The 17552-nt window shown below is 49.9% G+C and overlaps 1 protein-coding gene across 3 annotated transcripts in view; it reads left to right on the forward strand.

The window, feature by feature from the left end:
• Positions 1-17552, forward strand: part of abr (ABR activator of RhoGEF and GTPase) — a 96286-nt gene that overhangs the window by 14610 nt on the left and 64124 nt on the right. The window contains exon 1 of one of the 3 annotated variants that reach the window (XM_068601456.1): positions 198-279. The exons of 1 other annotated variant lie outside the window; for it this stretch is intronic. In XM_068601456.1, the coding sequence (XP_068457557.1) occupies positions 219-279 (61 nt within the window). In that variant the 5' untranslated portion in view covers positions 198-218. Of the gene's footprint in view, positions 1-197; positions 280-14749; positions 15068-17552 lie in introns of those variants that run through there. One more of the 3 variants, XM_068601457.1, reaches the window with a different exon arrangement.

Here is a 17552-nt window from a genome sequence, read left to right on the forward strand (position 1 = left end):
GGAGGAGTCTCCTGCCGCTCTGGGACATTCATGCCAAACGATTCCCTCAGCTTCTCCCTGCGAGATGACGGCTGTTCTCCGAGGATAAGAAGGACAAGAAAAAGAGAGCCACCCCAAAAAAAAATAAATAAATACAGGCAGCGACGGGGATAAAAAGGACGGAAGAAATAGGAACGGGAAGCCGAGCGACGGCGACGGCGACGGGGAGATAGAGCAGGATGGAGCCGCTCAGCGCCCGCGGCCTGCCCCGGCTCTCCTGGATCGACACCCTCTACAGCAGTACGTATCTGTGCGTTCGCTCGCGTCCCGTCTGTCTGAGCGCTCGTCTTTACCTCGAGCCATTTTCCCCGGCACCCCCTCCTTCTCCATCTCCATCTCCTTCTCCTTCTCCGCTGTTTGTGTTGCAAACGGCGCTCCGTGCACGACACAGGAACACACTTTGCCTTCACTCAGGACTTCCAATTAGCGTGCATCAGCGTGGCTGTCCATAACAACCCCCCCCCCTCATTTCATTAACAACTTGTGTGTGCTGTTGCGGGTCTTGCTGCTGGCCGGTGGGCACGGAGGCGAAGGGGAGAGACCCGGCGGAGGGAGGGAGGGAGTCGTGCTTGCAGCCGGGAGGGAGCTCTTCATGTTGCATCCTGTCGAGGACACAAACTGCTCGATGTTGAATTGTTAATCGTCTCTTTGTTGTGGTGTTCGTGCTCTGCTGGGGACGCGTGGCGTGTCCTACTGTACGCCGCCGGGTCACCGCCGTGGTTTCCAGGTCAGGTGATGCAGCGCTGTCAGGTTATGAAACGAGTCCACAGCGATCCTCACTGCTTTCTCTTTTTAACCCGTTAAACTGTGGAAGCAGTTTTGTCTCCAGACCTCTTTCCTCTGTTTGAGTTGCCTTAGGAACCCCAAATTAACTCCAATACTTGTGTTTATTGTTTGTATTTGTTCAGCAAAGTCTTGGGAATAAAATCTATATGTGCAAAAAAAAAATCACTTTGAAAAGATGTTTTGATGGTAACTATGAACATCCAGCATGATGTGAAGCAGATTACCCAAAAAGCCTCCTGGAGCGTCAATAAGACACCTTTATGGAAAGATTAGGACCTAAAGAATCAGAACCTGCAACAAAAAACACAATAAGAAAAGACTTGTCCTGTTAGGAAGGAGTTTCAGTCAAGAAACTGTGTCGTTCGGTTCAAAAATGGAAAAATTACGTGTTTTATGCCAAAAGATTGTCTGAATGGGGCATGCTGGGACTTAAAATTGGCGCGGGAGGATTTTCGCACGGTTTCCAAAAGGTTAAATTATCCGGACTTCATTTATTGTCCAACCTGTGTGCATCAGTGCAACTTTCCCTCCAGAATGAAGCTCAGCAGGCTTCACATGGACCAGAAGACAGACGCTGTGTTTCCTGCTCGCTGCACGCGTCTCGCCATGTGCAGCTGCATCGAGACGCTGCGTGTTTGTGTTGCCAGCCTCGGTCACATGACGCAGCCTTTTGGGATTAACGCTGCCGTGTCACCGCTGTTGCCATGCCTTCGTCTGCAGAGAGGCGGTGGAGAGGAAGAGGAGGAAGAGGAGGAGGAGGGCGACTGACTCGTGGTTGTTTTGGGATTCAGAGAGACGGAGACCCGACGCTCAAGCTGTCAGAAGTGTGGGCAGCTGTTGCTCTCGTTCACAGAGACACGGGAGGGATGATGTCGTGATCACACTGTGCAGTCATCTGTTGGTAACCATCACGGCTGTCTGATTCAGAACATCGTTGTGTTGAAATGATTCATAAAGGTGATTGTGTTGGGACAGTGGAGCCTTTGCACGGTGGTGGTCGGCTGTTTTTAAGCAACAGCTCGACCAGTTAGCTTCCCTCAGAGTCGCACGAGGAGGTTGATGCCGTCCTCGTGTCTTTACGCTGAGCGTGAAGCTAGAGCTAGCGGTTAGCTTTAGCTAAGAGTAGAGCCATGTTAACGTTACATGTGTACATGGGGATGAAAACTAATATAACGGTCTGTTAGATAACAGAGTAATAGCTCGCGTAGCCAACCGCCGCCGCTAGCTTGGCGACCTTCGTTGGTCATGTGACTCCTCGTCATGCAGGTTGTCAGTCTCCTCTTTCTGTCTTTATGCTAACTAAGCTAAGCTAACCCCCTACTGACTCTGGCCTCATATGTAGCTCATAAATCTGACTCCTGACATGGACGTGGATCAGAGCTTTTTCCCAAGATGTCAAACTGTTCCTGTGACGCGTCGGAGCTCTTTTATTTTTTTAAACGTTTTACGATCGCGGCCTTTTCGTCAAAGACTATTATTTACTATCCGTGAACGCCTCGCAGAGCGCGCTGGATCCTCTCAGCTCTGGTCCTCAGCGCGTGCACGGGTCCGCGTTCAGAAAGTGGACCAGGTCATGTGCAACTGTTTGCTAATGATTTCCTCTCAGCGGGGCTGAGTGCTGCAGCCCGTGTACTACTTTAATATTGCACCGTCGCTGTGAGCAGAAACCCAACGCATCGCGCCGTAAATCACATCCAATTTATTTATGTGGACCTTAAACACATTTAAAATTCAATGAGAGGCTGGATGTGTGCTGGAGGAGACGATTAACATGACAACAGGCTCCGTGCAGGCTTCATGTGAGCGGAAACACAACAATCCTTTCATGCACCTGTCAGTTCATCATCCTCTTGCTTTCCCACCATCCTTTCACTTTGTGTGCGTGTGTGTGTGTGTGTGTGTGTGTGTGTGCATTGGATGGGTAAATGGGACGTCAAGGGCTGCTGAAGACGCCTCCTCCCTCCTCACAGGGCTTTGGCTTTGTGAGGGTCCTTCACCAGCAGTTCCTCCCTCTGTAGCGGCCCATACGCAGCAGAGCCTCCCTTCCTCCGGTGTAATGCAGTGGATTACCAAACATGGGGCTGTAATTGCATCCTTTCTCTCCAGCCGCTGTAACTGCGTTAATGGCTCAGTGTTAAGCGGTGACCACACATCCTCCATCGCTGGGTGGAGTGGACGCTCGCTGCTCACAGCTGCCTCGTCCCCCAAGAGGCTGAAGGCCTCGGGCTCGTCTTCTCGTCAACCACGCTCACGTGACGCATGCTCGCGCATTCAGGCGACAAATATGTATTTGTTTATGAACAAAAACCAAAACACTGCACATGAGAACGTTAAAATAAATAAATAAATAAAGATCCACCGGCTCAGACCTCATCAGTCATCCTCTGCCCCATTTGTCCAGTCAGCAGCATAAGTGGTAGACTCCCAGGCGGCTATTAGTGTGTGTGTGTGTGTGTGTGTGTGTGTGAGGTATATGTGTGTGTGTGGTGAATACTTCTTCCTCAAAACCTTCTCGTTCCCTCTCATCCTCTGCTCTCCCACTTGTCTCGATCAAAGTAGTTCATCATGTTGTGAGTCTCACGTCAGGTTGATTTGTTACACATGTTGTGGTTTTAGTCGTTGTCGTACCGTTGTTTTCCGTCGGCCTGTGTCGTGCATCACGCTGGTTGTGGTCTCTGGAGCTTCAGTGGTTTGTGTGCTTTGGGACTTTGTTTGTTTGTGTGTTAATAGATTTCCGTGGTTTGCATTAAATATCGATGGATCACGAGGACATGTTGGTGCAGTATCGGCCCTTTTTCTCTAAAATATCAGATATGGAAAAGGTTTTTCTCAAGCTCCCGATGAGCCTCGTGGACCAGCAGGTCCGTCTAATTGGACCATAAACTTTTAACTTTTTTAAAACTTTGTGCATTTCAGCACACGTTGGTTTACTTTAATCTGCGCTGGATTAACTCGCTGCTTCTCCCTCAGGAGCGCTTTAGCTTCAATGAGCTCTCAGCCCGTCATTTCTGATCCTAAACGTCGGCGCTGTCGGCGTCTCCTCCGAGCCGCAGACTGACTTCTGACTCTGGCAGGCGGCGCCGCGACCTTCAGAGAGTTAGCCGGCGTCCTCACCGGCTCGCGTCAGCGCCACGTGACGCTAAAGCCACTTCAAAGCACGGCCGGATTACGCAAGAGGCAGAATATCTGCGTTTTGGCAACGGCGGAGGCGCGCACGTGTGCGTCAAAGCGATTTTCCCTAATCCGAGTCAGCGAGGGAGGCTTGAAAATATGTGAGAGAAAATACATCCTCGTTCTGTACATCCTGCCGGTGTGTTGGAGTCGAGCCAAGCCGGCGAGCTGCAGCTCCACTGAGGGAGGCAGGGCCGTGCAGCAGCGTGGAAAGAGTTAATATGAGCTGCGTTCCTCCTCCACAGCAGCAGATAGTGATGTGGAACAACATGTTTTTGTTGAAGTAATCTCCTCTCTGTCCCGGTGCCATCCAGCGAGTGCACACGAATCATAAACTGTCTGAAAAACATAACTGCAGTGAGGATGAGTCATCGTCTCAGGGAATCTGAGTGACGGCGTCAGCACCTGTCAATCAAGGCCAACAAATAGCCCCCGATCGGCTCATTGGGAAAATACATTTCATCGGCTGTTAAAACCTTGTGAGAAAAACAAAAGGAGTTGGCGTCACTTTGATGCTTCGTGATGAGACGCCGGCTCCTCTCGTCCACGTCTGCTGCTGCTGAAGCGCTGGAAGATGTTTTAATGTGACAGTCGCTGCTCGAGGCTGCTTGATTTAAAGAAAAGAAGATGAAGTGGGATTCAGAGTTGATTTGCATCAGCGGCAGTGAACCGGATGCAGTGTTGTGGTTCTGCCTCCACATGGCACCACACAGCTGCTCCTCTGCAGATGCATGGAGCCGCTCCTTCAAGCCCACTTCTGTCTTTTGAGTGTTTAATGGCGGCTATGTGGCTGGAGGGCTTCACCGCCGAGTGTCACACGGCGATGGACGTCTCCGTCATCACGCCGACCAAAACCACCAGGACTGTTTGAGGAGCCGCTGGCTGCGTGAAGCAGGTTTGTGTCTGTTTTTACCCGAGAAAATGTCTAGTTTGCAAGTAAATTATCTCCAAATCTTTGCTCTCAATTAAAAAAAATTGCTCCAAAAAAAAAAAAACGCTCAAATAAAAAAATGCACGTAAAACTAAGATTTGCTCTCAAAAAAAATAATTTTTCTCTTAAAAAAAAAACAAAACGCTCTTAAAAAAAATCCGGTCTCAATTTTTTTTTGCTTTTTCTCTAAATAAAAAAGAATTCTCTCAACAACAAAAAAATTGCTCTCAAAAAAGTTTTGGTTATTTTGGGAAATATGTTTTTTTTTTTATTTATTTTTTTAGAGCACATTTCTTTTTTGAGAGCAATTTTTAGTTTTATGTGCATTTTTTATTTGAGGGTTTTTTTTGTGGGTTTTTTTTTAGCAATTTTTAGTTTTGAGAGAAAATTCTTTTTTTTGAGAGCATTTTTTTTTATTTATTTTTTTTTTATTTAACTTTTCAGAGCAAATTTCTTTTAAGCGTTTTTTAAAACAAATTTTAAGAGCAATTTTTTAATTGAGAGCGATGATTTGGAGATAATTTACTTACAAACTAAAAATTTGCTCAGGTAAAAAAGACACAAATCCACCTTCATGTGGCTGCAGCTCGGCTCCTGCAGGAACAGAAGGTCCACCTGAACCTCTGCTGGCTTGTTCCGGGTCAGAAGGTTGTGTTTATTCCACTGAAGGAACAAATGATGTTGAGATATCATCGTAGGAGCCGCGAGGACATGAATTTGTGTTTTGTTTTAAACCTTGAGACCATTATCTGGGCTCCTCTTTAGTCGCTAAATGCTAAAGCTACACCTGTACACCTGTACACCTGTACACCTGTGTTAACTGTGCACAGTCAGGAAACACACTCGTGCAGGAATGCAACGTGTGATGTAATCTGTGTGTCAAGTGGCCTCCATTACGCTGATCAATAGATGAAGCTGTTCCCTTATCTGTACTGTAGCTATAGAAACAGACGTTTAAATCTGTTCACACACACACACACACACACACACACACACACACTCTGAGTCAGCCTCAGCGGTTATGTAACGCGTCCTCTCTCCTGCCTCGTTCGTGTAGCAGCGTCTTCCTCCCGCCGCTTCGCGCTCATGTGACCGGCTTCATGTTGGCGTCTCTGAAACCGGCGGCGAGCGGTTGTGCGACGGCGCCGAGGGAGAAGCAAGCGCTCCGTGCTCTGAGTATTTACCAGAGCGATGGAGATGGAAGTAAACGGCTTAAAGATGGTGTTTCCCGCTGCACCGCGGGTGTTACTTAAGAGGCACAGCAGATGTTCAGTGTGTAGAACAACACCTGTTACATATTGTGCACACAACTACAGCAACTCGCAGTCGTGGCGAAACGTAAATGAAGGAGTCGCCACGCCGCCCCTCTCTGTTCACTCAACGACGACCTCGTGAATGATGGATGAAGCTTTTGGCTCCGTGCGGCACGACGCTGTTGTGGCTCTTTCACACGGCGCAGTCAGCCGGAGCTGAAGCCCAACGATTTTCTGACCGACGTCGGACAGGAAGCGCGAGTATTTCTGGACTGTGTGGTGTTGGTCACGAGGTGTGTGATCAGAAAGGTTTTCCAGGAACTCACTCGATGTATTGAAGGAAGATGGACGTCACTCACAAAATCCTCAACCTATTTTTAACCCAACAAACATCTTTCTCAAGGTGATGACGCCCTGAACTCAGTTTCATTAGAAACCCTCAATGAACGTTGACGCCAGGTACAGCTCTACCTGTCTCTCTTTTCCTTTGATGACAGATCATCTAGGTGATTTTTACGCTTTCAAATCTTTTACTCGGCACAACTTGGCTCCATAAATGTTTTTCATCTGAAGCAAACGACCTGCTGTGTCTAAAGATGATCAGCTGGATCGACTAAACTCTGAAGTGTCTCTTAGCAGGTCGTTTTTTAAAGAATAAAAAGACAATTCACACGTCACAGAACACAGAGACTCTCTAGGAACACACACACACACACACACACACACACACACACACAGTATATGACACACACAGCACGCGGCCGTGTGTGTGTTTTGTCGAGATCTTTTGTTGTCTTCTCGACCCCATATCAGCCGCTCAGTCTGTGTTTTGCATAGAAGTGAGAGAGTACATGTAGACGTGGGAGTGTGTGCTGCTCGATCCAAAACAACAACAACAACAACAACAACAACAACGTCAGCGTCTTCTTTCGATGCAATTTGTGTTGCCGTCTTCAAGCGGGTGAAGCTGTGAACATCCTTTGTTGAGCTTGACGTTAGAGGGTGTGTCATGTGTCTGAGTGTGTTTGTGTTCAGTGAGTCTGTGGGGACCTTTACCATGTCCTCAGGGTGTGTGTGTGTGTGTGTGTGTGTGTGTGTTACCATGGACAGCAGTCATCCTGAGGGGCTATGGTAACCACTAACCTCCTCCTCCTGCCGCCGTGCCCTCAGCCAATGGGCTCGGACTAACACCGCGATCACCGGCCAATGGGGCGGCTCCGTGTTGACGCTCCCGGAAGGCCGAGGCCGCGATTAAGCATTCAGGCGAGTCGAGCGGAAGAGAGAGAGAGAGAGAGAGAGTGGGGGTGGACGAGGGGAGACAGGAAAGGCAGATGAGGCCATTATGAGTTGAGAGGGTTGATGGATGCACTCGAGCCGCTCGCTCGCCGACACACTCAGGTGAGCGTGCAGCTCGTCCATCGCCTCGGGCTCCTGCAACGCACCGGAGACGAAGTCGTGGGGATGAACGTCGACCATAAATGTTTGTTGGCTTGTTCGCAGAACGTAGTGGAAGCTGCCACACCACGACGCCATCAAGCTGGAGGTAGGCCTCCCTCTCTCTGTGTGCGTCTCCATGTGCTGTGGCTTCATTAAAGATGGATGCTCCCTGTGAGGGTTCGGCTCTCTGGCCTCAGCAGGTCGTCTCCCCGCTGGGATCCAAGTGGATGTTCACGTTCAGCCTGCTTTCCTTCGACATTATAAGAGCGGAGGAGAGAAGGAATAGAAGCGCGTTGCCTCCATCTTCCTAAAAGACGTTTCAACCAAATCAGATGCGAATGAGTCTGAAGCCTTTGAGTTCATGTTGTATTTCATGGCGCTTCATGGTCGTGAGCGTGGACCAGAAGGCCTCTGGATGGACCGTTAAAGGGCGACGTGACGCGCGCCGGAGCAGCGTTTCCTTGTTTTGATAGCAGACTGAACGGCGAGGCGGCGCTGTGTGAGCGTCAGGTCATCAAACAAGTTCTGAAGAGGCTACTTGTGCTGCGAAGAAGAGGAAGAAGAGGAAGAGCGTGTGGGGAAATGTGCAGGGACGAGTGAGCTCGTAACCTCCAGCGCGTAATGGACCGGTTGAGAGCTCAGTGAGGCTGAGTGGAAGCAGAGAGAATGTAAATGTAAGGGACACTTAATTAACTTTATTTATTCATGTGAGCGCACTGTTGTTTTGCTCTCTCTCTCCTGCAGTATGAATCGGATGCTGGCACCGCCATGGAGCCGGACGGCCGTCTCATAAACTGCTGTCCACTTTTTATTCACCACTTAACTTTGACCTTTTGTCGACGGATTAAACTCAATCAATGGAGGTCTCGTGTGTGTGTGTGTGTGTGTGAAACGTGCTGATGGCTTCATGCTCTCTCGGTTCATCAGGCATCATTTGGCGTCCCTTCTTCTGTCCTCCGTCACTCTTCACTCGTTCAATTTCAAAGCGAGGCCTGTTTACGCCGGCGGCCTCTGGTTGCAGATGCAGGACGCGTTTGGCCCCGGGTTCTTCTTCTTCTTCTTCTTCTTCTTCTTTAAAGCTGAGTAAAAAAGAAGTGCACACACATCTGCTCGGTATGGTGCAATCCTGTGTAATAGTCCTCCATGCGGGCCGGTGTAGGCGCTCTCTGATGCTGCAGACCGTCAGCAGATTCACACTTTAGCATTTTGGGGTGCGATCACGATGACATCACTGAACGGCACCTTTTCCTCGACTGAGATGAGCCAAGAAATGTCTCTGAAGCCTTCAAAAAGGTCCCGCACAGTCGGCTTGAATGCATGTTCGTGTTGAGCTTCAGCAGAAAGTTAAACGTGTCCTCAGTCGGCGTTCTCGCCCACACGCTGCCGATCTCTTCTTGGCCTCCATCTTTTCCATCCTCACCTGGACCCCCGCAGGAGAAGGTCCGGAGAATCGGCCCTCGGCGGCGTCATAGAGGCCTGGATCAGACCGCGAGCCGCTCTGCTCGCCTGCAGAGCGTCAGACCCTCTAATCTGCATGACATCGTCCTCATCGGGGAGCAGGAAGGCGCTGCCGTGGGGGACGCCGTCACTGAAGCTCTTCCTGTTTCACCACACGGCCTCGACGCGCTTTGCACGAGCGCGAACCGACGCAGAGCGAGCTGGAGGGACGCACAAGCGCACAAGCTACATCTGCTGAGCAGCGCCGTGCTGCACGTGGGCAGCGAAGAAGAGGAGGAGGAGGAGGAGGAGGAGGAGGTGGAGGCACAATGTGGGATGTAAAATGTTGGCATAATTAGTCAGGGTTTGAGTCTTTTTGTGCGTGTGCACTTGGTTGTGACTGTGTGTGTGTGTGTGTGTGTGTGTGTGTGTGTGTGTGTGTGTGTGTGTGTGTGTGTGTGTGTGTGTGTGTCAGACACGCACACGGCTCCACAGGAGTCCTAATCTCTGGATGCAGCGGGTCGTATCAGCCGGTCCGAGCCGTGGGGGGATTTCAAGCAGCTAATTACAATGTATAGTGGCTGGCTGCCATGGGAACATGTCGCTGGTTTGAATCTCTCGCTGCCTTCAGGCAAACGGCCCGTGGAGACGTGCAGCTGCAGCGCAGCCGCCACTCACCGGAGGGATGAAGAGGACGATGGCGGCTCTTCTCCGCCGCTGCAGGGCCGGCCATCAACGCATGTGCAGCCGTGGATATTTAAAGTCTCACCCGTCCGCCTGCAGTCCATGCTGTTATGGGTTTCATCCTGGATTGGCAGCTTTCCTGTTGACACACACACACACACACACACACACACACACACACACACACACACACACACACACACACACACACACACACACACACACACACACATGTCTGTCCAACAGAAGGAGAGTAAGCTCAGTAAACAGAGCATATGAATGAATGAATACCTCTGGAGCTAAATCAGTATTCATGAGAGGTAAAATCGGACTCCACTTCTTCCCGGAAGTGATCTGAGTGACTTCAGTCAGCGGTTCGTGTCCCTGGTCGTCCTGTGTGTTGTGTATCACGGTGTAACATGTCCTCTCTGCTCTCGACCTGCATGCCAGGTTCTTATGTGAGATTCATGCAGTTGGCAGGAGTTATTTTTAGAGCTTTAAGCGCTCAAAGCGCTCCGCTTGCATCCAGCGTTGCCGACATCATTAGTATGCGCCGCCTGCACCTCGCTGGAGATCATCAGTTTGATCGCAGCGCTCCAGTGAAGCCTCGTTAATCTCAGTTAAAACATGTTGTTTTAGTGTCCTCTTCAACAGATTTTAATAAGCGGGTTTGTTTTGACGCTTTGGGGCCTTTGTGGTTGCGTTTCTTGGACAGTTTGCTCCAAACTGAGATGCAGATCCTGAAATGTCCCACAAAGGGTCCTCATGTGGAGCGAGAGAGCAAACTGCCTTTAAGAGCTGATATTTTATTAAAATACTCGCTGCTTGGCCAACTGCCAATGTCCCCGTGAACCTCAGTGTTCAGAGAAAGCCTCTCGCCCCGTGTTGAATACTGCTCCTCTGACAGGACAGTGTAGCAGGACAGTAGCAGGACAGTGTAGCAGGACAGTGTGTTAACAGGACAGTGTAGCAGGACAGTGTGTTAACAGGACAGTGTAGCAGGACAGTGTGTTAACAGGACAGTGTAGCAGGACAGTAACAGGACAGTGTAGCAGGACAGTGTGTTAACAGGACAGTGTAGCAGGACAGTAACAGGACAGTGTAGCAGGACAGTGTGTTAACAGGACAGTGTAGCAGGACAGTAACAGGACAGTAGCAGGACAGTGTGTTAACAGGACAGTGTGTTAACAGGACAGTAACATGACAGTAGCATGACAGTAGCAGTACAGTAACATGACAGTAACATGACAGTAGCAGGACAGTAACAGAACAGTAACAGGACAGTAACATGACAGTAGCATGACAGTAACAGTAACAAGACAGTAACATGACAGTAGCATGACAGTAACAGTAGCATGACAGTAGCATGACAGTAACAGTAGCAGGACAGTAACATGACAGTCACATGACTGTAGCAGGACAGTAACATGACAGTAGCAGGACAGTGTGTTAACAGGACAGTGTGGTAACAGGACAGTAACAGGACAGTAACATGACAGTAGCATGACAGTAACATGACAGTAACAGTAGCAGTACAGTAACATGACAGTGTGTTAACAGGACAGTAACAGGACAGTAACATGACAGTAACATGACAGTAACAGTAGCATGACAGTAACATGACAGTCACATGACTGTAGCAGGACAGTAACATGACAGTAGCAGGACAGTGTGTTAACAGGACAGTGTGGTAACAGGACAGTGTGGTAACAGGACAGTAACATGACAGTAGCATGACAGTAACATGACAGTAACAGTAGCATGACAGTAACATGACAGAGGTCTGTTGTTCTTCTCCATCGACGCTGATGGAGTGTCAGACAAAACTCCACTTTAAGGCTCAAAGCCGTCATTATGCAGCGAGACTTCCTCTGAACACTGTGTGTGTGTGTGTGTGTGTGTGTGTGTGTGTGTGTGTGTGTGTGTGTGATAAATATATATTTAGATGGATGTATACTTTATTCTTCCCCTAGGGAAAAATTGTTAAATGAAAATAAAGGAAGAAGGCGTGTGTGTGCATGCAGAAGGTGTGTGTGTGCACATTGCCCTCTCCCTCAGCGGGGTGGCTCTCATGCTGAGGCTTCCTTACAGCAACAGTAGAGACAGTAAAAGCAGTGAAGACAGTGAAGGCATTAAAGACAGTAGAGACAGTAGAGACAGTAAAGACAGTAAAGACAGTGAAGGCAGCCGCTGCAGCGTCTCTGTTGTTTGTAACGGCGTGATGTGGCGAGCAGCTGACTGGAGGTTCACGGATATAAAAACAAAGAATCCATTAAACGCTGACGGAAGCAGCGATTCTAATTAAAATCATTTCTCTGAGTCTTCAGACTTTACGAGCGTCTTAAGCTGCAGTCGCACCAGCTGGCCCATTCTGCGTTTTCCAATTTTAATATTGTAAAACAAACGCGCATCTTTATTTCAGAGCTTCTTTTTCCTTCGTAACTCGCTGCCGGTGGAATGAAACTGGTTTCCAGCTCCTCCGCGTCGCCGCCGCCGTCCTCCAGAGTCTCACGTCGCTTCAGGGTGATGATGAGTGTCGTGAAGACCCAGCGTCATAAAGGCTTTAATTTCCCCCGGCGGCGTCACTTCCTGATTGATGACCGTGGGACAGGGAGGCGTGAGAGCCGACACGCACTCTGTCAACACACACACACACACAATGACCCACACATCCGTCAAACCGCGGTCATGCTGTCAGGAGGACGGGTTGCTGAGCAGGAGGCCACACTCTGTCTCTCGGTTTGTCTTTCAGCTTTTTGCTCTCCGGTCTTCTCTCAGGAGATCGGATGCGTTACGCTCGAGCTCGCTTGAGTCTTTTGAGACGAGACGCAGAGGAATATCCTGTCAACAACCCAGAAAACACACACACGTGAACACACGGTGAAGACGGTGGAATAATAAACATGTATGGGCATGTTGAGGCTCTCTCGCACACACACACACACACCCATTATATTAAAGGCCTCCATAAGGGAACACACACCTCTGCTGTAATGATGTGTGTGTGTGTGCTGCAGGGCATGATGTAATCCTCTCTCCTGCTTCCATGAAAGAAACATAAAAAACTGCTGAGCAAGGCAGTAAACGTCCCAGATTGGATCCTCACACTGCAGCAGCGTCTGGACCCGTTTGCATCTTTTGCTGCAGCCGTCCAGATGGACGCGTGCACGGCGGCGTGCAGCAGACCCACCCGGGCAGCTTCTCTGACCGGTGTGTTCTTTTATGAAACGCTTCCCTCGCCTGTCCGGCACAAATGCAGCGTTCTCCCCGACGCCACCTCGCAGCTCACCGGCGAGCAGGAACGCGGCGGTGAGGCGAGGAAACGACGGCCGGTGATGGAGAGCGGCAGGCGGGTCCAGAGCCGTCCGTCAGGAGAGGTTAGCGGGAAGAGTAATGTGAGCTGACGTCTGGAGGAAGAGAAGGTTATTGGAGGCGGAGCGCCGCAGCAGAGACCCTCAGGAGAACATCTGGATCAGCCTGATCTCTCTGCCCAAAATCTAATCTCGGCTGCTTGCGTATGGATTAAATGCTCGTCGGTCAGACGGCGCTCTGAGCAGCAGCTCTGCTTTCAGCTCTTCACCTCCAACCGCTGTGAAGGACCACGTGTGTGTTTGATCCCTTTAACCACAAACACTGTTGCTGTGACTAACAACCATTACTAAAGTTATTCTCTCTTCTGGGGCTCAGACGCGGCTGCATGTCACATATGAACATAACAGAGCTTCTATCTCTGAGACTTGTTGCGCTCACAATCATTTTCATATTTGCATCTGAATTAAAGAGGTCATTGTTCGCAGCTTCCCCTCAAACGTCACATTTTCAGGTTCCTTGAATGCATCGTGGAAGAACTCGGTCCTACATGGAAATGATGAAGCCGTCAGTGATTGAAAAGCCTCCTTTCTTCTTGTCTGCTGTGTTCCTGCAGTGCGTCACCAGCCTTTTGACAGTTTCATCATTTCTCTCATTTGTTTCTCTGCGTTCGCTTTGATCCTCTGAACTCGTTGCTGTTAAACTGCTGAGCTCGGTTTCCAGTCGCACTCGCCACGCGGACTCGTGAGCAATCCTGCAACGACGTGCGTGTGTTTGTGTGTTTACTTATTTCCGGTGCAAGCTGCTCTGTATTGATTGATCTCCTCCATCAACACACGCGTGACGGTGTCGGTCTTGTTGCTGTGATGTCAGACTCTGAGGTCTCTGAGCGGCTCGTGCAGCAGGAAGTCGTCCAGAGAGAACGGCATCAAAACATGAGACGGGATGGTGCGTTTGCTTCTAAGAGGAACGAAGAAAAATCCACCCGCGAAACATCTCGAGTCTCTGTGATGAGTTGTGTGTGTGTGTGTGTGTGTGTGTGTGTGTGTGTGTGTGTGTGTGTGCGCGCTGCAGAAGCTTGTTTTCTCTTAAATGTTCATCATGTTCGATGGTATTTTCTTCAAAAGCGCAGAAGAGAGCAAATCCTCTTTGTGTTAATCTGTTTTACAACACACACACACACACAAACACACACACACACACACACACACACACACACACACACACACGGCGGTTCTTAAAAACACAATGGGTTTTAGTTGATGTTACGTGGAATGTTCTGATGCCATAAGATGAGCTCATAGTGCTGCTCTCTCTGTACTACAGCACGCTGCAGCGCCTGCAGCGTCTGCAGCGCCTGCAGCGCCTGCAGCGCCTGCAGCGCCTGCAGCGCCTGCAGCGCCTGCAGCGCCTGCAGCGCCTGCAGCGCCTGCAGCGCCTGCAGCGTCTGCAGCGCCTGCAGCGCCTGCAGCGGGGTTGAACACTCCTCGACATCACATTTAAATCTAAACGTGTGTTGAGCGGCGTGACAACCTGCAACAACCTGATTTGAATCATTTCCAAATGTGAGCTGTCACTAAAATTAAATCCTGCAGCCGCACGGTTGCGAGTGAAAGGTGACGTGACCCACAGCACAACAGGACCGTCCTTACCGGCCGGCTGGGAAGCGAACTGACGACGTTCAGAGAAAAGAGGAACATGTTGACGCACACTGGACCGAGTGCGTCGCTTCCTCTGAAGCTGGTCGACGCTGTGGCTCTGACTTTAATGAGCTCTGTCTGGACAGGAAGTTCTCAACAGGGAGCAGCTCCAGAAAAACTGTCTCCAAGTCTCTCCTGTCGTCGGCGCCGCTGAGTGGACTTTTTAAAGTCGCAGAAGAAGAAGAAGAAGCAGCTCGGACCCGGAGGGACGTCAGTTCACTCGCTGCGTCGGTGACGAATCTCTACGTGCACGCTCACCAACGCACTCATGAATCTGTTGTTCGAGTCGGCGTGCTTCATTCGTTCTCTCCTCTCCAGCGGTAGGTGTGTGTGTGTGTGTGTGTGTGTGTGTGTGTGTGTGTGTGTGTGTGTGTGTGTGTGTGTGTGTGTCCTCAAGCGGCCGTATTGATTCCTCAGTAGTTTCTTCCTCCTCTAGTCGATCATTTAGTCGTCTTTATCTCTTGTTCTTCATGGCGAGTCGTGTTGTGCTCGTCCCCGTTTTATCCCTGTGTGTGTGTGTGTGTGTGTGTGTGTGTGTGTGAGAGCGTTGGTGGATCCTCTCACAGTGAAGCATCGCTCTGACAGCGCAGCATCGATTCATGTTATTGTCTTCTGTCGGTCACACAGCGATTGTCTGGTTGTGTTAGCCGTCGACTTGTCGGCCTGTCAGATGAACGTGTGACTGTGCACACTGTGTTATTTATTTATTTTGGATTTGCATCTCTTTGTGTTGAACCAAGGTCCCAAAAGGATTCACAGGATGGAAACCACGTTATTACAAAACCTCATATTTGCTCAAAAGAAAGCTTCAGTCATAAATGAGCTGTAAATTCTTCGAGCACCTCTAAACAATAAGCTAGCTGACCTGGATTACAGCGTTTCCTCCTCCTGCATCGCCCTCTTCCTCTTTGTGTGACGGCTGCTTCAGTGGATCAAACCTGCAGCTCATTTCACTCCAGAGAGGAACTCTTCTCACCTGTTTCTCCATGAACACACCGCCATCACCGTGTGGAGTCAGCAGCCTCGTCATGGCCGCCGTTTACTTTGAATCTGATGTTTAACTCAACAAAAGGTTTTGTCAAAGGTTACCAGGCGCCTGTGGTGAAAACTGCAATCTCAAAAATGCTTCAAAATGTTTTTTAGCCGTCTCTTCTCTCTGTTTTCATCCTCCATCTCGTCTCTCGAGGCCGAGCAGCGAGTCCAGACGCTTTCAATAGAGCCTCTTCCTCTCGTCTCAAGGCAACTGTACGTTATATAGAGGTGTGTGTGTGTGTGTGTGTGTGTGTGTGTGTGTGTGTGTGTGTGTGTACTGTAGGCTGTGCATGGGCCGGTTTCTCTGCTTTGTCCTTTGATGTTCTACCTCCATGTCTTCAGTGATGAACTGTCTCTCTGGACTCATTTCTGAATAATTCCTGTTGATGTTTCAGTAAACTAGAAAGAGCTCATTGTCTACATCTTTGTTCACACACACACACACACACACACACACACACACACACACAGAGGCAACAGACCTTGGTGTCTAGACTCCAGCGCCATGCTGAGAGTCTTTCTTTGCTGTCGATCCTTCAGGCTCACAGTTGAGACGATGAAACGTGAGCGCAGCGTCTGAGCTTCACGACGTCACGGAGACGTCTTCACGAGCGGCTCTGATTACACACAAACACACAAACACACAAACACAACAGATTGTGACAAACGAGTCTGTCAGGATGCCAGAAGGTGAGCAGGAGAGTCAGAGAGGGAACAGATGGAAAGGAGGGGATACACACACACACACACACACACACACACACACACACACACACACACACACACACACACACACACAGCCGGTTGGCCTTGCCTCTGTGTGTTAACCTCAGCGCTTCGTGTTGCTCTGGTCTTCTTGCAGCTCTCTGGCTGCATCGCTTCACAGCCGTTTGCCCGACGGCTCCAGATGAACCATATGGCGGCTGCATGCGAGCGTGCACGTGCACGGTGCACGTGCACGCTCGCATGCGACCGGCAGACTGAGGGGATTCTTTATTATATTTCTTCATGATTGGCAGGTGGGCGGTCCGGCGGCTGCAGGTTACGTGCGTGTCGGGAGGTGACAGCCGCGTCCGTCAACATTAGCTTGATGGCGCGTGTCATCCTATACCCCCTTCCTCTTCCTCCTCGGCTTGCATTTTAATGCTCGTTGGACTTGTCCGGGCACACAGCCTCTCTCTCCAGCACATTCCCGGCTGTGTGAGCGGTGCGTTCAGGTGCGTTTGTACTTCGGAGCGCGGCTCACCTCCACGCCGCCCACATGCGTTGCCGGTGGAGCGGAGCGGCTTTTTGTAAAAGTTACACAAGCTTTAACGCACACATCTGGGTCTATGTGTGTAGACACCTTTCATCAGACTGTGTGTTTGGTTTCATCGCTCCTGAGACTCCTCTCCAATAACACGTCACATTCTTTAAAAGGTTTCAGCGCAGCATTTCCTGTCTCACGCTGGCTTTTCATACCTCCTCTCGCCGTGTTGTTGTTCCACTGTTCTCCTCAGCGTGTCGTCTGTTCCCTTCACGCTGGAGCCGACACCGCTAATAAATATCAACCTCACTACTGATGCCGGGCCGAATGTAAAGAACCCAAAGACGACGACGATACGGCGGCACAGAGTTCACTGAGAGGAAGAGAGTTGCACGAGGAGCCTCAGCACGGGGAGGAGATTAAATGTCCATCAGTTAAAGAAGTATCACACCGCCGCTTTTTCATGAAACTGCCTCTGTGTGGTGGGAAGGCCGGACGTGTTTTATAAACTGATGCTGCTTGATCAG

This window comes from Clinocottus analis, unplaced genomic scaffold (assembly GCF_023055335.1).
Source record: "Clinocottus analis isolate CAN_PGR_092001 unplaced genomic scaffold, fCliAna1.0.p SCAF_5, whole genome shotgun sequence".
Lineage (NCBI taxonomy): Eukaryota > Metazoa > Chordata > Actinopteri > Perciformes > Cottidae > Clinocottus > Clinocottus analis.